Raw genomic sequence first — 23,635 nt, forward strand, 5'->3', positions numbered from 1 at the left:
AGAGTTTAGTCATTCACTTCAAGACGTGAGTGCGCAGTTAGTGCGGGAATTGTTAGGTTGGGCACTTGAGCTCACGATTAGCAAACCAGCGTTCGTTTCAATTGCATGGCGTGTCAAACAGGGCGTGTTACAAGGTCGCTATTAACTGCCTTTCGGGCTAATTTTCTTCTTCGGTGCAGCCGTCGAGGGCATCAATTATGTAAAAAACGGGCAGGCAATAAGCACATTTCATTCGGCGTTCAATTATGCATGAGGTGTAAGCGCCAAGGCACACGAAAAAGTATTATAAGTGGAAGGAGCTTGCACGAAGACTATTTGTTATTCCCATGCCTGTTGTTGAGCAGGAAACGAAGTAGGTGCAATAATATTTACTGCCACGCTCTGCTGCAAAATGCCTGCAGCGAAATACCGAGAGTTCGCGCTGGCTGCCAACGGACAACATCAGCACGGCAACTGCGAAAAGGCGAACATCTACGTCAAGGAAGGTTATCGCTACTACAGCGCTAACAATGGGACAGCTGGGTGCGATCAGGTCTTCTTCGCTTCGGACGAGTATCGCCACACGCAAAACGCCCCTTACCAGAGTAAGAAGATCCGCTACGACGTCAGTCATGATTACGTCAACGTGGGTCCCTTCGGTGCAAATCTGTCGGCGCCCGCGGGTCGTCCTGGCCAGTTCAAAGACGGCGGTGAGCTTTATTATCCAGCCAAGACCGAGTTGCGCGAAAACGTTAACGACGGCGGCAATTTCTATTTGGCCCTTGATGGACAGCCGGGTTGGCGCGACTCGCCGCCCGCTTACAACAACGGGACAAAGGCCGACGGCTATAGCAGGATGGACACGTACGAAAACTACCCGTTTTGCACTACTTTCAGCGGTGCTCGAACGTCGCAAAACTACACCAACACACGGGATTGTGTTCCTCTTGCACAGTTTGGCCCTGATTTCGTTCCGGTCAATACTAAGCCGGAGTCTTACCCTTACATGTGTCATAACGAAAAAGGGCGTACCAGCTCGGAGCACATTTGCACTGAACAGCTCAAGTTATCCGTTTCCAGTCTCAATGAACTTGAATACGCTATTGAGCATTGCAAAGAGGTTGAAGCACGAGCACTTGACACTCAGCAGCCCGATTGCCACAGCAGCACACAAAACCTGGGGGAAACGACTACTAGCAACGCCTTCTATTCACTGAAACCGTGGTCACCGCAAGGCGACAGCACGTTTCTGGCCGACGCAGACAATCAGCATTTGAACCCAGAGATAAAAAACCTCCAACACCAATCCGAAATACACTCCAACGGGCAAAACGCCGTGAAGGATATTCCTAAAAATGAGCAACGTTCAGCAAACAAAGTTAAAGTCGTTACAGCAATCAACGGCCAAATTCGGAGGCTGCGGGAGGAAATGGTGAGCTAATGGTTGGTTTTTTAACCTTGTTTTATTGAAAGTTGGTCGGGTTCACGCGCAGCTGGTCGGTGTTGCCAAAATCCTCCCGTAAATATAATTGTGCATTGACTCAGAAGGCAAACAGTTGTTGGCCACCCTGGCTCTATCGCCTTCCATTAGGCGGCCGCAAAAGGTGGATTTAAGGCGGGCAAACACTCTCTAGTCTAATTGTACGCAGTAAATAGAAAACTGATACCAGCACGCGGCGATAATAGAGGAAGCCAAATGTTGGCGACCCATTACACTACGCTTCAAATGGCCGATTGCCCTGGCTGACACAGGTCACAACTGATGGTCTTTGATTCGTGTTCGTAATACCATCATATAAAGATTGAATTTACAGCCATTAAAACCATAACCACGTTCTACCAGCACAATAACACTGTCTGCTTCCATTAAACAGACATTCACTCAAAAGGAGTCAACAGTATACGACGCATTTTAAAACTGGTCATAAATAACCGTATGAAAATGAACGTGGACATTTTATGTATTTTACTGAAAGAGTCTCCACACAGCGGAACACCACATAAGGGGCACTGAAATAACAATGTCTGAAACAGCCTCCAGACTGCCAGTAACCCAATCAATTGGCCTCCCGACTGCGGCACCTCAAGTTCAAAGCCGTCCTTGAGTCTTGACCCCGAATGTTGTCGGTTTATTGCTTTCTGCTCGAACTATTGTAAAATATGCATGACGTTAGCCCGAGCACGACGACCCTGTGTTCAAAACAAACCCAGTCGACCTTGAATTATGATAAATACTCCCTAAATGGTACAAAGCATTATGTCAAAAAGTTATTTTGCATGAAAAATGTGTATGTGTTGTGGTAAATGTTTTGAAGGGCAGAGATATGGCATTTAACGCGCAGTAACTGGTGCCAATCACGCCAATCGGGTATCTGGTGCCCGAAAACATTTGCAACAATCACGCATTGATTATATCTCAAGATATTTAGCAATACCACTTATGTTTGGCCGCAAACTGGTCTTTTTACTAAAATTCATCTTAATGACCCACCCCCAGAAAACATGCAGCACCGTTCAACAAAATCAATTGATTGTGACGTCAAGTTTGCATTTGAAAAAACAACGAAAGTGCTTTCACCCATCAGATGCGTGTTTATGTGAGTCAATTGGCGCTCGGTGATTCACCCAATTTAGCGACGCCCGGCGTCCGTCACAAAGACACCAAACAAACACGAGGTCTGATGCGACACTTTGTAGCGAAAAGGCCGCTGCCCACGCGATCCTCTTGTCACGAAATCAGGTGACGAGGTGTTACCGTTCCCATCGTTCAGGCACACGATACCAAGTCGTGCAAAGGCGATGATGACACCCCTCGGCGTTTTTCACATGTCAGGAATGCACTGTTTCCTGTCGGTCATACGGTGCGGTCCCCAACAGCAAAGGGCCACCGACGTCCAAGCCCCAGTTTTCCGCGCCGCGGGAACGTTCAAAAAATGTCAGGGGCCTAAGTGTCAGAATATGATTTTTCGTCTCGAGTCGTGGAAGTGAACAACAAAGCCCTCAAGAGGCTTCGATGCGGCCGTCAAGAGTCCAGTGGCCCGCGACGGCGTTACTCGTCTCGCCGGGGAACCCATCCGACCCGTTTCCTGCCGCTCTCTTGTTGGTTTTTGCCTTGGTTCGCTGAGTCGTGTTGTGGGAGCCTTGCGCTCGTTTCCGGAACGTTCACATTACCTGGTGGATTGTTATCTACTCATCTATGTGTTTGCGTCCCTTACCGGGCGTGTTGGCTGATGCGAATTCCAACAGTAACAAACTGTCTGTTTCGTATTAAAAATAATGGACTCACGAATATGCGCGTTCACTTTAATGTCATGCGATTGGACCTATACCTGTAACCGCTACTTCAATATTTAAATTATCGGGTAATTATATCCGTCGGCATTTTTCGCCCCTTTATGGCAACCGCGCAATTTATTCTAATTACAGGCATTTGTACCTCTCAAATTATCCGATTTGGTTGCATACACTGGGAAATTTAATTGAACTTTTATCATTTAACTCGTTCGCTTTAATTTCACGCTAGATCAAAACCGCGTGAAGAACAGACAAAAATGCTTTTGCTGGGTGTGACAGAACTTCCTCGGCATGTGGTTGTTCATCCATTTGCAAACGTGGCTATCGTCGTGTTTGGTTCTGTGGCTGCGACCTCAAATTTCGTAGACAATCTCGTTTCAACAGAAGTGCCGTTGTCAAACAATGGAATGCGTTTGAGAAACACGCAATCCACGTTTTTTTACCAACTGTGTTCGCAGGAATTCGGAAATGACAAACATATTTGTTTCCCACAGTTCCATAATGAGAAATTTGGTGTTGGCGTACATAAACCGTGTAATGATTCGATGCCTCTCCTGTAATTGGACGTTTGCTTCCGGAACCGATGAGATTCAGGGCGAGGCAGCTGTACCTCTACGCAAATACTACTTGTCGATCTTGACAGGTGAAATTGATATTCGCATGCCACATTCAAATTCCGGAATTACGAGGAAAGTATCTTAAATATTGTTTTGTCGGGAAGTCAATCCTCTGCATCCAAACTATTTCGGCGGTCTCGCGAATTGACGCTGGGATGACGATCGTCTGGCATCGTGCGCACGTTATTATGTTTGTTTATGTCTATATGCTGCCGAACCTCGTTAGGGCTCGGCTCCAGATGAAAGGTGACCGAAAGAAGCGAATTACTTCGGCTTGTCAGTGACTTTGACTTTCGCCTCAAGTGCTTGCAACTTAACCATAACCGTGTTGGTATTTGGGCTTAAACATTGAAGAGCGTCAAAGGTTCCTAAAATACCCCAAATGTCACCTAACAGTGATTCACCTCTTCTGTATGTGAAAAATGATCTTGAGTATATATTTCCGAACGTATGTTCGTTTCTGTGGTTGGAAATCAATGACCGAATTGGGAGTTTGCGGACTTTAATAGGCGGCTTTGTGTGTCGGTAAAGTTCCAAGTTCACCCAGTGGGCGACCAAACAATGCAAGGGCAAGTTTCCCATGCTGTAACATGATACAGGGACCCCCATTGGGCGTCCCGATCACAGTATAGGTTACAGCTCTGTTGGACTAGACAAGGGGACTCGCATGACAAAACCACACGGCTTGAGTGTGTTGTTAATAGTTAGCACCTTGGTTTGCTTGGGCCAACAATGATTTTCACAAAATCGCTTTTCGTCAGGCTTTTTTGAAACAATGTAGGCGTGAAGTGTACATGATGCATATTTTTCTCAGTGGTTTTGTGGTGAGTTTCTCCACTACTTGTGTTCTTTGAAGTGGTTGGCGTTAATTGCTGTTCGGAAGCTGTAAGAGCGCATGCCCATGACCGTTAATCGTTCTTCGCCTGTCGCAGGTATTTTGTAGCAAACGCGTGAAACCTGCCATTACGTCGTCCTCAACACGTCAGAAGCCGCTTATAAACACTCTTGACCCGCAAGACCTTAGGCATCTTTCTCAATCTCTCTTCACTCTTTAGCTGATCCGGTGAAATGACTGCGCTGATGGCCGTCCGCGTTCGCCAAATAGCATCATCCGTTAAAATTGCTCAATGTTTTTACAATTACACCTCGCATGCGCTCGTTTATGGCGTCGGACCGATCTCCTGTAATTGCAGGCCTGGGAGGAGCAAACCGCTGAGCGATGGTAAGTGCAGGCTGCGGGTGCGTGACAAGGTTTTCCGTGGAGTTTTTACAATAGCCGGTCATTGTTCGGATCATTGACGTTGCCGAGGAAATGTAAAAACTCCCATAACGCGCACACATCACACGATCAAACGCTGTGCTTTGGCAAAGTGGCCAGAAATCACAGACGCATTTTGATTCCCGAAATCAAAACAAGGCTTCTCTCGCAATGGGCTGTGTTGTGCTTGGCGCTGTTGAAAAGCGATCCGCATTCCGTTGGATGAAATATCGCCCTCTCGCAAAAGTGCTAGCCTGGGCCTCCGACGTTAGCTTCCTGACCCAAACAAAACCGTTTCGTCATGATCCCTTTTTAAAGCACCGCTCGAGCGAGAAAATACATAGGGTTTACTGTGGGGCGGTTTCCTGAGAAAATCGACTCGAAAGGATATTGCGTTCTCACAAGCATTGCGCAGTTACCACACACAGTTCTGCAAACGCAAAAGCGCAAAAATATGCCAGCAGCTTAATTAATTTGTGTCTTCTTCTTTAAAGAATATGTTTGATTGCAACGAAATGCTGCTTATAAAGTATCCGGTTTGCATTAACTGTTATTTTTCTCAAGTGGAGCAAAGTTTGGGAAGTAGTTTTGGTTTGTTATATTGGGTTTCACGGGCTTCGGACAGTTTCACTATACATTCTTTCCTCCAGTTTACACTTGTCGCAAACTCCTTCCATCCAATGATGTACGCTTGTCTTGTAATCGCCAGACGGATTTTGCTTTGGAAGAAAATCACCGCGGCTATTTACTTGTCAGTGTGATCAAATAGCCTGAAACATATTCTCAAGTATTGTTACAGTTCGTTCCAATGATCCTTAGCTTCGTGGCTTCAGGTGTGCCGTTCGCCACGAGGTACCCACTTCACATAATTTATGGATGATGTTATTGTGATCGTGAGCAGTTTTAGTGCTGAGTACTGTGTTCTTCACACTTGCTCATGCCGCTGATGTCATACCTTACTCATTAAGACTCCTTTTATTAAGATTTATTTCCAAGTAAAATCGATTTAATTGGCGTAAAAACAAGTTCGGGTATTTTTTAAACATAAACCCGACTGGCAGTTTTTTTTCGCACCGGCGACCTGTGTTGGTAAGAAAAAGGCTCGTAACTCGAAACCAGTGGTTCATCCAGAGTGAAGTTACGTATTGGTGTACTCGACAAATGTTTTGTTTTCCCGTGCGACTTGAGGTCAGCATCACTCAAAACTCTCGGGAGCTGCGAAAACCGCCAAGGGGACAACAACCCTAATGCTCTACCACTCCTTTGCGTAACACCGTAACGACCGAGTGCTGTTGTTTACACTTTCCCCAGCGAATTATGTCATACTTCGAGAACACCTCTCACCCATAACGCGTTGTCATCAGAATCTCCTTGATTTTGTGGCATTTCCTGTTGCCAAAGCGGCACAAATAAATTTCGGACAACAAATATTGATTTGCCGCGTCCCATGGTTCCGCACAAAGGCCCATTGTGCGGGATAAAATAACACCATAGCTTGCAGTCATGCAGCAAGCGTTTTCGACGCGTACAATCACGTAAATGCTGGTGGCCTCGCTCAACACACGTAGACGATACGACTGACGCACTTTGCAAACAGCAACGTAGCGTTGGGCTTAAAGAAGTTTCAAAAATGTTTCAACACATGGAAGATAAGACACGTAGGGCGTCAGATGACGTCACGACAAATCCGCAGATTTTGGGATTTCGTCAAGTCGGCGCAGCTGTGGGCCGTTGGAGGCCTGTACGGGTTGCAAACTTGTCTGAAAACATTCGCATTAAAACACGTGACTCGTAAGCAGCCACCCATGATTGATAAAGTTACAAGCCATGGCAAACTCGCTTAACCCGTAGTGGCTTTATATACACACGCTTTAATGCGATTAGAAAACAATGCACCACATGCTCATAATTTGATTCACCGCCGGCCTTAACGCTCCTATCCAGTTAGGCACGGTTTAGCTTCATGGGAGGTACCGTATGTTTACGACTTTGCAAGTGCATTCAAAGCAATAAAGGCCCAGTTACAAGTTATTTGCTGATTGTTTTTGAGGGCGGTAGCTAATCAAGGGTAAAAAACAGGGTTCCGATTGAAGCCTCCTCCTTGGCTTTGCTCGATCGCCTTTGAATGGACAAATAATCCGTGTTGTGAAACTGAATTCGACTGTTGGTTGAGCGTAGTTCGAGTGGCTTTATTTTAACCCCAGTCCAGACACAAGGTTTCAACGGGTGAGATTTCTATAAAAATCGTCTTTTTGCATTATTGTTTGTTTATTTAGCAGGTTATCAGTTTTTTAACTCAATTTGTGAAACATCAGACAGCACTCGTTTAAACGTAACTCAAGTTTAGAAACAAGTATGTTTACAGTTGTTTATCCCACCCAGGACCAATTTAAAGTAATTTCGACAGACGCGAACGTCGATCGGTCAAATGACGCGTGCTAATGTTTTCCTTTCGCAGTTGGAGCTTCGTGCCGCGACGATGACCTTCAAAGAACAGATGGAGAAAATGTTCAGCGATTTGGCCGCGCTCAACGGCGTTATGCGCTTGGAGGAAAGCAAGATCCAGCAGCAGCTTCCTGGAGCTTCTGAGAACCAAATCGTCAGCAGCCAACCGTGCGAACTGGAAGAGTCACCACGCGAAACCGACGAGTTTCCGGATCGCAGGTAACCGCGCCCGTGATATTTTGCCTTGCTTTCCGCGTCGCCTGCGTTGGAAAACAGCAATTTCCTGTCCGTTTGCCCGCTGTTAGAAAAACAGGTATTGAAAGAATACCCAATATGCCTCACTCGAAAGCCGCTGTCTCAATAGTGAGGCACAGTTATATTAAACCGCAAAGAACTGTTAAATGGCGCTTGATTTATACGGCGCCTGTCAATCAACTGGTTTAAATAAGGGCTCCAAGAACAGCATATTTATATCCCCAACACCACATTTATGACGCTTTCCATGTTGTTTTGTGCAACTCAGGTCGCCAGAAACTCCGAATCAACACCACGATATGGAAATGTCTTCCTTGTCGCCCACGCCCACCAATCAAGTGTCGGATCTGTTCGTCTTCACAAACCCACCAGATAATAACACACAACAGAGCAACAATCGCTCCAGCCACGAAGTACATTTGGAAAGGTTAATTGATGGAGGCGAGAAGACGGTCACCACGAAACGCGGAAAGTCGAACGAGCGTCCCAATTCTGACTCGTTCGCTTCCACTCTCGCCGCGCAAAAGCCCCTGGACAACCAATTATCGACCATGTCTCTCCCACACTCGCCGTCGGGTGGTGTATCCGCCAAGAGACTAGCCGGCAGGAACAGCAGGCACGTAAACAAGTCAACTGGCGAAAACCTGCGAATATTGCCGGTTCTGAGTCATTCAAACGCGGCACTCCACACGAGTGAGTGCAGTATTGACTCGGGCTATCAGGGGTCATCAATAACTGCCCCGCGAGAACGCGGACGCGATCTGACGTCACAGGTTGTTACGCCCGCTTCTCCTATCAGCGAGTCGCCGGTAGTCGAAGAAATGTTTTCCGTCGACTCTAAGGGGCCGCCAGCCGACGCACAGGAAGCACCAGTCGGACAAGTTTGCCCCAAGGCGCGCATTAGCAGCAACAGCGACGAATGCGCCGAAGTGTTTTGCGAAGGTGTGACCAGCGAGGCCACTTCGTTTCTAACCAGTGCGCACTTGGAATCATTTGTTCAGCCCAAACGACCGAAGCCGAAGTCTCGCGGTGACCTGTCATCTTCGGACAATCTCGACGTGAGCGGAAAGGAAGCGCCCGAAATAGCGGAGCCCGTGAGGCCCAAGCCCCGTGCTTCGCATTCCAGCAGGCCTTCGACGTCGAGCGAAGTCGGTGAAGAAGTGTTGAAAGTGGTTCGGCCCGTGCCCAAACCTAGAACCGCAGTATCGAAAGACAGTGAAAAGGGATTGCATCACTGTATTGAGGGCAGTTCTGCGGGTGAAGGAAATCAGTTGTGCGACGATTCTAGAAGTTATTGCACGGAATCGTTAACAGGGAGCGAGGTGCAAGTTGAAAGTGGAGCAATGAGGATTTCCAATTCATTGACTCAAGTTTACGCAGTTGACTATGTCAAAAACACGTCACAGACAGACGGACAACAAGTTCCAAAGCAGTCTCCACTGCAATGCTTGACTGTCATAAAGCAGAGTCCGACAGCTCCGTCGGGCCCAGCAGGCGCAACATCAGCTCAAAAGCGCATTAAGCTCGGTGTCAGCGCAATCTCTACGCAGCACAGGGAACAAGCAAAGGTGACAGTGGATGAGGTGCGATTGAGGAAGGCAAACAATACGAAGCAAGCGCTAAAAGAAAAGTTTGCCGCCGTGTTGGAACATTCAAACGCCAAAAACAAGGCAAACGGAGCATGTGCTGTGGATGACAGTGAATTATCAGTTGTGCGGCGAAGATCTATGCGGATGATGACCGAGTTTCAAATTTACGACTTTAAGGATTCTTCCGCCAGTTTAACTAATCTGTTAAACGATCCTCTAGACGTCGGGAAACTTTCTGAGCCAGGATGCATTTCATGTTCCACGTCCAACCTATCCGCGATTGCATCCAGCGCTTCCAAGGCCTTTTCCGTGTCTACTACGTCAATCCCAAAGCAAACCGTACAAAAAGTCGAAACGACGAACCGGGACCAGCCCAATCCAGCGCGCCAAAGCCAACAAGATAAAAATCAAAGCGCGGTGCCGCTATCGCGATCGTTACAAGCCAAGCGTGGCGCGCACGTGATCTACACTTCTTGCCACGCTTCACTGCCCCTGCCGCCCCCGCCTCCACCACCGCCGCGATCACCATCTGTCGTAGAAAAACCTCCGTCGGTCGGCGGATCGGAGGTGAGCACCTACTCCGAATTAGAGCTTATGCCCCAATCTTCGAAGAGACCCACCGCTCTTCTGCCAAGTCACCTCATTCGACCCAAACCCGTCCCGATCGGAACATCGTGCGACATCGCGGCGCAGCAGGCCAATGGCGTCGCTGCAGTAAAATTGTCTCCGAGCGCAGGATCAGCTTTTACGCCTGTTCTGTCGTCGAGTCTCCGATCTTTGCAAGATAAACCGTCGCCTATAGCAGATCGTTACGACGTGCCCTACTGCCCTGATACGGAATTTAAACGGCGCGTTTCTCTTCCCATGTCATCCGTCTCAAATCGAGCAAAAGTTCTGGCTGAAATTCTCGTTCCCAATCACCAAACCAGCGTTCCCGGGGAAGCACAGAGACCAAGCGATGGCGCGATTTATGAAAACGTACCCGGTCTACAAAGGCGTACTTCACTCCGGAAACAGAGGAAAAGCGATCAACTGGGATCAGTAATATCAGCCGAGGAGGCGCACGTCACCAGCTACAGCGTCTACAGTCAACCAAGTACCGACATCCCGCAGCAGCCCAAGGAAAATAGCAATTCCTATGACCGCGTCGAGGAGCGCAGGCGACCGGCGTACCCCGAACGTACTCGCTCTTCATCCGCCAACCGGTCTAACAAGCACGACTTGGAGAATCAGCCTGTCAGATACAATCGCACTGACAACATTAAGCACGTAGTCAGTGCCTTAAGGACGGGTGGATACCTCGTCGCAGAGACGCCACCAACGCAGAACGGACACCAGGTATTATCATCATTATTACATATGGTGGTAATAGCAGATATATCGCCGATTCCGACGAAGTTAATATATAGTTGGCGTCAGTATTATTATAGTCCTTATAAACAGTGCATCACGTCTTACCATACAGAGTTGACTATTCATATAAAAGCTTCGAAAGCTTCCTGGTTGTTGTGGTTGCTGATAGCAGGCAAAACTCATCGGTTCCTATAACACTTTTGGTTGCATGTGTTGCAAGTTTCAGCCCAGCGCGCCCATAATCCAACCATGAGTCACCCAGCTGCCTACGCGGCTTCTTTTACTTTTGTGTCATCGCCTCGATCGTTTATCGTCTACAATGCAATGCCGCACGCGAGTGGCAAAGGGCCCAAACCCAACCCATCGTCTCTACTCCCATAATGTACAATTTGCCAAATGACGCGTTTTGTTTGTCTTCAGGTGTCTTGTTCCACCACATCGTCATTGACGAGCTGCAAGGGTGGCGGAACCTCAAGTCAACACCAAGCGCATTCATTTGTGAGGTAAGACAATTTTGCGAACAGTTTCTAACGTTTAGGGCTTAAAAGCGGAAATGCCGCGTGTCTATTGAGGATGTACTGACAAACGACGTTGTTTAAGGCGCGGTGGAATCAATGCGGAACGACCGCCTAGGGATTTTGCTTGTGTATATATTTCGTTTCGGAGACAAATAAAAAGAATTGTGTCCCGCGGTCGGGTTTGTTATTCTTGATTTCGCGGGGCCACACACAGACTGTTTTGACCTTCGAGAACGGTGTGACCTTGGACACGTGCCCCAAGGCCTCCATGGAGTTAATCATTTCGAATTTTCGGGTTAACCTTTCGAAAAAATGCGACTGTTTTTCCCTTGTGTGAACTTACTTTATGTTTATCAAAAGTAATGCTGTTATACTAGAACCCAACAGACAACGTGGATTGGCGCAAATTGTATTCTTTTTATGTTTGTAGAAATACAAAGCCACGATCGTCCACCGGATCACGCGTCAATAAGAAATCAGAAAACCACGATTACGAAACGGTGAGGAGTGCGGATCACATCACTAACGTAAGTTTAAATTGCAAATTTGTGCTACCAACTTATTTTTGGATGAATAAGCTGATAATTCTTTTCTTCTTTCAGTTGAAAACGGACATCTCGTCTGCTGCGGGGCGACACCGCTCGGTATCCAGAGAAACAGTGGTCCGACCACAAGAGAGCGCTGCGCCTCTGCCATCACCATCGAAAGGTCACAAGTCGACTGTGGCTTTTTTGCGTGCCAGTTTTATGGTGAAGCGTGAAAAACCTCCGCGCAGCGCCACCACGGACGGGAAACGTGAAAGTGCGTCAACAAAGATCCAAAACGAACGCTCGAGATCCATCTCAGCTGGCGGCAAGAGCAAGAAACAGGACTCGCAGATTGCAAACCAGAAACCTTCTACCAAATCGAAAACCAGCGCGGAGTCAAAGCCAAAAGAAGCAATTAGCAGTGGAAAAAAGTCAAAACACGACACGAAGCAGCCCAAAGAAGGCAAGTCGACTAAAAAGAACAACAAATCCGGCGGCAAAGAGTCGCAAAAGAACAGCAAGGATAGTTCCGCTCCTTTGCCACGTGGCGATCCAATTCGACATGGCAACGCCGATTCTGAAGTTATGGAGCGATTTTTGGCGGCGGCTGCAGCTTCACACACCACCCGTTCACCTTTGCAAAAGTTGCGCAGCTCCTTTCGCGCACCGCGCAACAAAACTAAGTTCCTTCAGGCTGCTCAGACCAACCGAGTTAAAGACGACATGGACATGAACCGCATTGGCGACGCCAAGATCGCTGTAGCAAAGAAAGTGCCCCTACGGCAAGACCATTACACTTACGTGTAACGCGTGATTTACTATCGCGGCACTGCCATATAAGTGGGAAATTACTTTATGAGCTTTAAGAATATGCATTGTTGTTTGTTGTATTTTCTGTTGTTTTTTTCTTGTCTTTTAGACCATGGCCGACTTCTTCTTTACCAGATGTGTATATTTATTGTGTTGCTGGAAACACAGCGTGATTTTTAGTGTTCCCTCTGTTCGCCATTGCTCTGATAATACCGGCCTCCTTGCTTCGTTTTTTTTTACTGTAACTTCCTGCGCGTTATTTTTAACACACAGTCGCCTGTATTTCCCGACTTACATTAACAATACATGGTCGCATGATGCGTACACTTTCAATACTTAATTAGTCTAGCAGAGCACAGTTCTCACAAAATATACGCATTAAACATCGTGAGCATTGCAAATGGCTTCAGGGTTTATATACATCACAAGTAGTAACTTCGAATAAATCTACAACAGAAGGAAGCAGCACTAATAAAACAATGGATGACAGACAGATCCCTTGTCAACAATTGGTGTAGGACTAGTTTTATTAGTCGTTGCATGCGTAAAGCTCACCAGATGCTGCCATAGTACGTGACGTGACGTGCGTATCAGTGGTAAAAGAAGAATGTTGTGGAGGTGATGTTATCCTCAATGTTTTTAAGGGTGCACTAATTCTTCAGCAGGTATTTGCGCATACTGAACAATATGTTTTTTCAGCAGAGAGAGCATTTTAGTGTTGTCGTATTATATTACGCCGAACTAAATAAGCTGCATGTATTTGTTGTAGTGTTAAGCTTTTACGACGACTAAGGCTTGCTACCGGCCTCTACATAAATTTCAGCATTGAACACCAAAGCATAAAAAGTACAAATTCCAAGAAGAACATTTCAATGAAATAAAAGCCCTTACGCTGTGCGTACAATAACGATACCGTCGAAGCGAGTCAGTTGCAAGTTTCAGAATGTGACAAAAAGTGGTTATAAAGTAAGAACAAAGCAAGGTGATTGTTTGGGTTTGTGGCCTGTAAACATGATTGAGTTTCATCACTGACAAGAATTTAGCGCAAAACTAAGTGCTTGGTATAACAGCAAAGTTGAACGTGAACAACGAACCAGAGCCGACATCTATAAACTGTGAGTATTTGTCTGCAGTTCACAGTTTACCACAACTTTGACTTTCTCCGCATGTTATTTTTGGTAAAATTCGCCCACATGTTAGAACATCACCTCCGCTTGTTACACCCTACGTATATGTAGATTACAAGTGGTAGTTCGAAGACGCAACTCTTGATCAGGTGATTGTATACTGCCACTTGAAAGCATTGGAAGATATAATACCCCTGAGGCTATAAAATTCTAAAATAGTATGCTCAGTGAGGTTGCATTCAGCACTATAGGTGTCTGAACAACGTGTCTTACAGAATATAGAAACAATCCCTTTGGCGAATAACCTTTTTACAGATAGACACAGCAATGAGCCGTTAGGCAGTGTTTTTATTACAATATTTAAGTAGTACGTTCAAAATTTGCAGCCTAGATTTTTCTGGCAGATAAACAAAGCACCACACATTGCGCCAGTGGAATTTTCAGTTGTGTTTTTTTGTTAAACAAGCAAACTGTTATGTTTAAAGGACCAAGAATTCAACAATTTTATCCTGCAATTTTATTCAATCTTCGGAAAAAAGTAAAACCGAAACTGATTGTAGAAGCCCAACGGAGACGCACTTTACCTAACTAAAGAAATAAGTAACAAACATTTTAATGTAATTTGCTTGGAATGTCTAAGCCAACAATGGCGTTGGTTAATGAATCACTAAACTATAGGTGCACGAAGGTAGCAACGCCATGGAGGCACGTTTGTGGGTATACTGGTACTACGGGAGAATGCCGCCTGGCAAGTTGTACGCGACAGCACTGTGGTGACCAGTTTAAATTCACCGGGACCGAAGATTTGTAGAAATCGAACATACTTTAGTGTGTTTGTGGCGACCTGTAATGTTTGGCAGCCACACTTGTCAGCATAAACTTAACATACTTGCAAATGTAAATTTACATTTGATACTATTCTGCCTTCTCATCGCTTGAAACTTATGAATATGCTGGATCTTCCGTCCGAACAGTGATGTCATATTACAACATCCGATTAATATCTAATCGTGTGCGTACAACCTATGATAACTTAATCATTGTTACCTTATAAATGTGCTGCATTACTCGTCCTGAATATATTTGGCCAAAGGAAGAAATTTTTTTAAATCTTAGCATATACTTTTATACGTATTCAGGTTTTTTGTGGTACAACTTATGCAACTCTGTACCAGTATAGGTTCACGTTTGCTGTCCTAACCTGATGCCCTTTTCGTTTACCACTCAACCACAGAGTCATGTCGCTAAAAACGGAAGAAGGGAATGTATCGACTGAAGAAAGGTAGAAACGAAACGACACAGCGCTAAGTTGTATCATACACAAACGTTAAAATTTCAACCCATTGTGATGGCCGCTTCGGCAATATGCTAAATTGCGTATAGCGTAGTTATTTTTCAAAATGTATGATGCGTTACCCAGTCTGAAACAATATAAACAAGCGGAAAGAAGTTTGAACTTCCTTTTCTCAGGCGTGTAACAGCAGCATGGTTTTTATTTGCTCGATTGTATTCTGCAGTGAGACGGCTGTGGTGACAGACTGGATGTTCACTAAAGACAACCTGATTACTTTGCTTGCTTTGACAATCAACTTCGTGAGCAGCATCGCAATTGTTATGTGCAACAAGTTGCTATATTCAGATGAAGGCGTGCCACCCATATTCCTTGCCAGTTTCCAGTTTCTCTGCACGTTTGTTGGTCTGTTGGCGCTCACATTTGGTAAAGTACTCCAAGTAAGTAGTTTGAAACCTTAAAGGTTCTAGGCGGGTGATTGCGATAGCGTCAGCATACCTGTGCGCCGACATTATCATATAAACCAATTCGAATTCAGTCAAGCGTCTAAAATTATTGCTTTTAGAAAATCACTGGTAAAAATCAGTGCCACCCTGTGTGAAATGCGGGTATAAAACCGGCGCGCAGTAGCTCGCAGACAGACAGTGATGACACATGTAATCATAACAAATAATATGTACTTTATTCTTTTTAAACTTATATTTGCGCAGCACCCAATTCAATAACGGTCTTATGTGTTTCGCCACATACTTTATTTTGTAGGCAAATAATCTTCCAAATAGTAAGTTTAAATTATTTGCACGTAGACAAAAATAGTGACAATTTTGGTTGTATTCGAACGCTTAAAGACTCTCTTATCCTATGTTTTACAGGTAAAAAAAGTTCCGCTCACAAAATTCATTCCACTGTGCGTTGCGTTTTGCTCTTTTGTCGTGTTTTCAAACTTTTCGCTTATGTACAACACTGTGGGAACTTACCAACTTATAAAATGCCTTTCCGATCCGCTGACCTTCATCCTGCAAGTGAGATTGTACGGAAAGCAGTACAGCAGCAAAGTCAAAATTACACTGGTAATACTATAGACACAACAAACTGTGCATGCTTAACACGAATAAAACGTCGCGTATAAACTTAAGGTGCTAGAATATTTCAAGAAGTTATAAATGTTCGGTCATTGAACACTTGCTCGTGAATTTATTGTGCATCATTATTTGGTTATGGTAGGTTGATTTTTATATTATTATCAAAGATGTATTTTTCTTCTAATCGTTATCGGTTTTAGGCGATGATCGTGCTTGGAATAGCGGTCAATTACTTTACGGATGTACGGCTTAACGCGATTGGGGGAATGTGCGGCCTTATCGCGGTTGTTGCTGCTTCACTGTATTACACGGTAGATGATTTCCATTGCGACAAAGGAGGGCAGTCGTTTCTTAATGCTGAAATTTGTGTTTCTGTAGTGGATTGGTGCCAAACAGGAAGAGTTGAAGCTAAATCCCATGCAGTTGCTGATCTATCAAGCGCCGCTATCGTCACTGATGCTCATATTCATCAGCATCTTCTTTGAGATGACGCCTGTACTTGAATTTTGGAAGAACTTCGAAAGAAAGAAGATGGCAAGTTTGTCGTGATTACACTTATGCTCATATGCTCGTATGTAGGTGTGAATAAAACCAGATGAGTTTCGCACAAAATCGCTCGTATGTAAAACTCAATACAATATTGCCTTTCATGATGGTAATTACCGAAACCATGCGAAGTCGCATTGATCAAATTTATTTTTAATTTTACAGGAACTATTTGCTGTCTCTGGAGTGCTGGCTTTGGCCGTTAACGTTACGGTATTCTTTATAATTCGTCGCACCTCCGTCATCACATACGCAGTTTTCTGCAAACTCAAAATATGCCTCGTCATTTGGGGCGGTTACGTTCTGTTTGGCGAAACCATGACGCTATTGCAATCCAGTGGCACAGTTGTTACTTTAAGCGGGACCTTCATTTACACATTTCTAAAGAATTGTGAATCTACGAACAATAACAAGACATTGGATACAGAGGAAGATGCAAAGAAATCTGTACCATAGCATTGAACGAAATGACACAGGATCGTACAAGTTGTAGTTTTTGACGTATAACAACAGTACGTAATAATGGTTGTCAATGATTCAGTGGAAGAAAACACATTGAAAAACGTGGTGCTAAAAGTATAGCCACAAAGTATTTATTATATACTCTACAAATTCTGTTGTGTAGTAATATATGAAAGTACACTGCATTGTAATTGTATTTACATGTTCGGGCTGTGTAAATGGATATTTTCATTTACATATTGACGTTTGATAAGTTGATGCGCTTAGATTTGATGACCGTTGAAAATACGTCGAAGGACGGGGTCCCCCTGAATTTCACTGGCATCTAAACAATGAAAACTTTTACCAAAAGTTAAGGGTCTAAAGTAGAGGTCGGAAGCCCGTGGCTGCGAGGCCGCATGTGGCCCTTTCATTCCTGTGTTTTGGATTAAACGAGACTGATTCAGGAAAAGGAACAATAATGTGAAACAATAATCAACATTTAACTCTTTCGATAAACATTTTTGTGAGTTTTAATGAATTTGGTCCTGAAAACGTTTGTATTTATTTTAAAGTTTTTGAAATGGCCAAAACAGCCTTAACTTAAAATGAGTATTGCGACTCCAAGTAGGCTTGCGTTTTAGTTTATTGCAAAAAGGGTGTATAACTAGTTATTTGCATATGCTAAAGGTTGCCGACCTCTTGTCCAATGTATTTGTACAACTTACTTGATGCACACAGATTCATGAGGTGTTTGTTGGTCTTTTGAAGGTCAAAAACCACCGCAAAGCAAACTGCCAAAGCGCAAAGCACCACCACCAAACCAATTGTCAGGGCGATTATGGAGAGTTTGTACTTTCTTATGCGCTTTTTCAAAGTACTTGGTGTGTTGGACGCCGTTTGCTCTATGAGCAATTGCTTGTTGGTGCTTGAAGCTTGAGATTGGTCGTTCTCGCCAGGCAGGCCTACTCCTGTCGTAGTTCGGTTTCTCCCTTGCTTGTCGAAGTCATAATACGACTCATTAAACTTGTCCTCATCGAAATAAACGTCCTCTTCAATGGTTATGTAAGGATTTCTTCGCATCTTTGTCGGAACGAAACCAGACATAACTTGTTCTACTTCCCTCTGAACATTACTGCCAGGCTGCTGTTAGGAACTGCTTGTTTCGGTCATATATCCTCGCAACTGAATGGGTTGTTTGTTGTGAGGTGCTTTATGGCGTTGCTTTGTTAATGATTAACTTGTGAAACTCACGAGGTCGCAACCTTAAACAGATGTAAACGAAAATAGTTTCTGAGACCTTTTAGGTCGAAACAGTGGCCATCTGTATGCAGCTTACACAATTCATATTATTGGCTCCACTTTGCTTATCTTATGATTATTGTGACACGGGGCCTGACGGCACTATTGGTTGAGCTTTGCTTGGCCATAGTGTTTCCACCTTGTTTTCTCCGTAAGGTTGCACCTAGTTTGGTGCCCAACGGATGACAGTGATTGTATAGTCACCACAAAGTGGAAGTCTTTGCTTGGCCGTTTGGTCAGCAAAGTCGTCTGAAAGTCACACCAGCTGCACTGATGAGACCTTTTAGGTCGAAACTGTGGCCATCTGTCTGCAGCTTACACAATTCGAAAATAGTTTCATTTCACTCCACCTCGATTGGTCATGTGCATCGATCGGCGCAAAGTAAGCATATCAGCGACATAAAGTTCATATTTCCAAACGACAAAAACGCCTACCTTGTTTATTTAGGTTTCGAAATGTCAAAACGGCGAAGTAAGTAAGTGAGAGAACTGATTTTTCACGACATGACGTTGTTTTTACGTCATCAAGCGCGCGCCACAACAACAACAAAAAGTGATGAAAATACAATTGACAGCACAAAAGTAACACAAACAAAATATATATTTTATGTATAATATTGCACACGACCGCACTTACCAAAGTTTTACTATTTGTGATCGATGCAGAGTTATAACTGTGGCAACAGGGTTTGCATAATTCAATATGCCGTTTACACACAAACTATTGACTTCATCGCCTTTTAATATTTTCGGTAATTATCACGGTATGGTCACCCAACCTTTTCAACTCACAGTATGACATTTTCATGGCAAACATTCCACATTTTGAACAAATGCCCAGTGAACATTTATTTCGGTTTTTTTTGTGAGTAACAACGACGACCACGTTTTTAAATGGCCTTTTTTGTGGCCAAGTGACAATTATTTGTTTAACTATTTGATAAAACCCCACACAAACACCGGGAAACAGTTACGTTTACAAAGTTTAAACGATTTTTTAGATTATTAGGAGATGCAATACTCCACGGCAGCTAGGAACAGTACCGAGGGTAGAGCATAGTTTATGCATATGGAATAAGAACAAATGGTAGTAGTTTGTACATCAATCAATCGACCTGGGGCACAGTTATCGTCTTGCTTTTGGGATCGTCGAAACGATCCATGGTGGTAACCTGGGAGACCATGCCCAGGCCATAGAAGAGCATGACGATCATTAAGAGCCCAACCAGAAGGCCCATCCATATGGGCCCGGTGAACCAGCCTTCACAATCCAGTGCACGAGAGAAAGTATTGTTGGAGACATCAAACGACTGGATCTGTGACAATTAAAAAGCGAATTGAAGGCTGGAAATTTTGCATCAGATCACACACTGTCGAGTAGTGTCAATTTCCTTGATTTGAGATGTGAAACTTAGCTGTTGTTCGCGAAACTTTTGATTCGACTCGTTTTGAACCGAGTATTTATTCATTCCCATACACATACGTTTGTATTTTGAAACTATAATTCTTGCACCGTGAAAGTTTCAAGTGTTTACATTTTCTAACTTGATACCTTAGCGGCGTAACCCTGACTATACAACAAACATGTCACTTAAACGCCGGACAACCTGCACGTGGACGAATTCCAGGTGAACTTGATTGTCTGTGGTGTTTCCCACGTAGGATATATTTCCGGGAGCCTGACATGCGAATGACCAACCGACCGGAGCAGTCATAGTGAGGTTGAAACCTCTTGGGTTGAGATTCCGTGACATCTCTTCGCCGTTTATAGTGTAATTGACCGTTACGCCGGCCAGGTTCCACCAAAACAACTGCGAGTTCGAGTAGTAAATCGACATGAAGTCATATCTGCGTGAATAGAGAAGGGTTAATTTGCAATAGAACTAATCTTCTGGCAAAACTTAAGGTAGTTTTTTTCTCCGACGTTTTAGCTGCCACATAGCCAGATTTTATTAGAGAAGTGGTAAATTGTTGTGAATTGCTTGCAACCCTGCTTTATTAGAACAACAACAACATACCTCACTGAAACATCACTCAAAGAAGAGTTAGCGGATGTGTTATACACCATAACAGCGCTGCAAAAATGTTTGCATTGTTAATAAACAGATTTTTAACAACAAAAAAACACAAACAGAATCACTGTATACCTGTTGAAGCTGGTGCTGTTGGTGGAATTGCCCTGGGCACAAACCTCTGATATTGTAGGGCTGTTGCTAGCTAGGAGCTCAGTTTTGTTTGGGCCCACATATAAAGTAAGTGACTCATATGCCATGTAGGTGCAGTTGCCAATGAAATATGTTGTTCCATTAGCAGTTTCTTCAATTGCAAGCAGATGCCTGCTTGAACCACTTGCCATTGAAATTTCTCGTTTCTGAACGTAATTAAAATGGTTCAAAGAAGTTTTTATTACATATGTTGCGGAACGCTGACTTACCACCACATTTTCAGCAGTCACAATAGCAATGTAATTTCCTTGGAATTTATCCAGACTTTCCTTTATTTCTTTGTCTAATTAAACAAACATAATCATATCAAAACCATTCTAGATTTTTCTACATTTTTTTCGACAAAAACAAAAACAACTTAAATGGTACAAAATTAGATTGCAAATTATGTTGTTTCAGAGGTCGTACCTCGGGAGGCAAAATCAAGTATTGTTGCAGATTGTGACAATCTGTCAACAGGCTTCAGTGAAATTGTTTCAATATCACTTCCTTTGAAGGTTTGTTTCAACTTAGCAAAGAGATCATCAACAATATTGGCAGGTTCAATGGAAGGAACAACAAGTGATGTGTTGTACTTGCTTATGTAGTTCTGCACAAAATAAAAAGAATCAGTTTATAAGTAATAAAAATTAAATGTTTTCTGTGCATTAGTGATAAATAAAATATTTTTATTCAAAATCAGACAGTGCCTTGGAAGTAATGTACATTAGAGTAACACCACAATGCTCAAATTATCAAAAGTTGTTAAGCCAAAAAATATTCTAAGAGCTCGGTAGATTGTGCGGGTGCTTTGCTTTTGCTTTAACACATCAAACATAACTACACAGCTAACTAGGTTGTTAATTATCCATATCGATCATTGGCAAATAATAGCATCAACAGATTTGTAAAATAAGGTTTTAAGAAATTACTTACACGAATGGAAGTAAAAGCCTTAGTATTTCCCAGCAATGTAAAATCTTCGATGGAAAGCTGCAATAAACAACCACGATTTTGTTCTAATTTGGTACAAATATAAACCAAATGGTATGTGAAAATGTACAAAATACAAAAATATATACTAGATTGGAAAGTTTTGTATTTATGAGGATTTTGTTCGGCGATCGCTAATTGTGCGAACGGCAATTAGCGATCACCAAGTTTTTCGAATGTTAATTTATTGCACAGATTATCAGTCAATTTTCGCAAAAGTTCTCAGAGGCTTTATCCTACAACACTTATTCCAATCTTGTACATATATTGATAGACTACACAAGATATGCGTTTACAGTAGGCTGTGTTATGTACTAAAGCACTAGTTTTAATTAACCTACCTTGTCATGGGTAAACATAAACACTTTCTTTGGATGAACCTGTTTAAGACATTCCAAATATTGATCAGTAAACACAGAAAAAACTGTTTCTCCAGGACCCAGATCTTTATGAAGTGGACATGATGGAGAACTGAAAAAACAAACGGCTAGTTGTAGTCCAAACACAAATTATTTGACCAAAAACATTATCCAGCTTTAATCACATTCGTAACAGTGTTGGGAATGAAATGAAAACTTACTTTGTGTTCGACCACAATAAAAGCGGCACAAATTCCGAGGCAAGGGTAAAGGAACTTAGTCCGAGACACAACACAAGTGTTAACGGACCTTTACTTACTAACATTTCTCTTTGTCCAAATGATCTACATAAAATGAGACAACAAACAAACAAGTATGATTATCTAATTAACAATTGACAACAAAGTTGAGTTAACGCAGAAATGACACAAAATCGGAAAGAACTCAACAGCTACAATTAAGCTTTACAGATCGCGTGACTGAGGGGGCACGTACAACTTTTTATATAAATTATTTTTGTTTTTGGTTTAATACTTCATTCGCCCAGACTGTTATAAAAAATTGTTTTCAATTTTTTATTCATACTAAAAAATACAACAAACAAAACATTCACGTCGCAACTTTAAAATGAATTTCTATTGGGAAAACACATTCAAAAGGTCGTTTCTCAGCATCACGTGATATTTTTTTTACTGGCCTGAAATCAGTATCGCAGACCAATTGCTTAAAAAACGTCAAGCAGCGCGCGACCACTTTTCTTTTTTATATTTAGTTCGCTTTTCCGAGCGATATTCAATTTAAACGTTTTTGTCGATTGTAAAAAGCTAACACAAAGTCTGTTATGGTCGGTTGCCTATTTGCATGTTTACAGCGCACAATTTAAAAAAATATTTGCCGGAGCCAACTGCCAACATTTTCCCAATATTATTTTACTACACTCGATAAATAAACGTAGCAAGGATTCCAAACCATTTTTGCTGAAGCAGCATACTCCCGACTCAATAAAATTGTATTCCTTGATTTTTTTATTGGTCGCTGCATCACGTGATAAAATTAGACACAGATAAATTAGAGCCAGAGCACCATCTATAGGACGCCATGGGTTAAACACATATGTAGAATATCACAATGAATTGTACAACGGCGTCATCATAATGCAATTTTCATGACCTAAATGTAGCGTGTTTTAATTAAACCCATATATAGATACCGTGGGATTGCCATCACAGAAAGTGTCTTTGGTGCTAAATTTGTTATGGTGTTTATTTCCTGCAATCGTGCGTAAATTCTCACGACAGAAATCCACAATTCAACGTCCAGTAGTCAAAATCTCAGTTAAGCACTTTGTATGCGACTGTCCACATTCGAATTTAGTCTGGTTCATCACTAATATGCATCGCATTTATTCGTAGTGGACCCCTCAGAACGGTACCACGACGGAAAACAAATAAAACCAATTTTTTGCACTACTGTACTAGGTTGCTATTGTGACAAAGGCGGGTTTGCGAAATATTAATTATTACTGAGTTAAGAGCATCATTTAAAATTCCAGGTTATTTTTAGCATTTCTCCCCAATGGACACGGACGGGGACTGGTAAAACCACAAATAATCACAAATTTACCACAGTTTACAGTGTTTTCTAA

At 43.2% G+C, this 23,635-nt stretch overlaps 3 protein-coding genes across 3 annotated transcripts; 2 read left to right on the plus strand and 1 right to left on the minus strand.

The window, feature by feature from the left end:
• Positions 1–348: 348 nt before the first annotated feature.
• On the plus strand, positions 349–12,965 carry LOC145894820 (uncharacterized). The gene is made up of 6 exons (XM_082983472.1): positions 349–1,411; positions 7,607–7,812; positions 8,117–10,775; positions 11,211–11,293; positions 11,739–11,835; positions 11,911–12,965. The coding sequence occupies exons 1-6, from the start codon at positions 392–394 to the stop codon at positions 12,640–12,642; spliced, it is 4,797 nt and encodes a 1,598-aa protein (XP_082839598.1). The 5' UTR covers positions 349–391; the 3' UTR covers positions 12,643–12,965.
• A 644-nt stretch (positions 12,966–13,609) lies between these two features.
• LOC145909983 (solute carrier family 35 member E3-like) lies at positions 13,610–17,332 on the plus strand. Its single transcript, XM_082997140.1, has 7 exons — positions 13,610–13,760; positions 14,912–15,054; positions 15,290–15,503; positions 15,936–16,133; positions 16,346–16,456; positions 16,524–16,679; positions 16,857–17,332. Exons 2-7 carry the CDS (start codon positions 15,011–15,013, stop codon positions 17,145–17,147), a joined length of 1,014 nt encoding a protein of 337 aa, XP_082853266.1. The 5' UTR covers positions 13,610–13,760; positions 14,912–15,010; the 3' UTR covers positions 17,148–17,332.
• Positions 17,333–18,860: 1,528 nt separating this feature from the next.
• Positions 18,861–22,372, minus strand: LOC145904047 (V-type proton ATPase subunit S1-like). The gene is made up of 9 exons (XM_082992272.1): positions 22,212–22,372; positions 21,973–22,102; positions 21,575–21,631; positions 21,068–21,248; positions 20,869–20,942; positions 20,582–20,805; positions 20,453–20,509; positions 20,042–20,282; positions 18,861–19,750 (listed from the first exon to the last, which is right to left on the minus strand). Exons 1-9 carry the CDS (start codon positions 22,313–22,315, stop codon positions 19,541–19,543), a joined length of 1,278 nt encoding a protein of 425 aa, XP_082848398.1. The 5' UTR covers positions 22,316–22,372; the 3' UTR covers positions 18,861–19,540.
• Between the last annotated feature and the right edge of the window lie 1,263 nt (positions 22,373–23,635).

Source organism: Ascidia mentula, chromosome 1 (genome assembly GCF_947561715.1).
Source record: "Ascidia mentula chromosome 1, kaAscMent1.1, whole genome shotgun sequence".
NCBI classification, from domain to species: domain Eukaryota; kingdom Metazoa; phylum Chordata; class Ascidiacea; order Phlebobranchia; family Ascidiidae; genus Ascidia; species Ascidia mentula.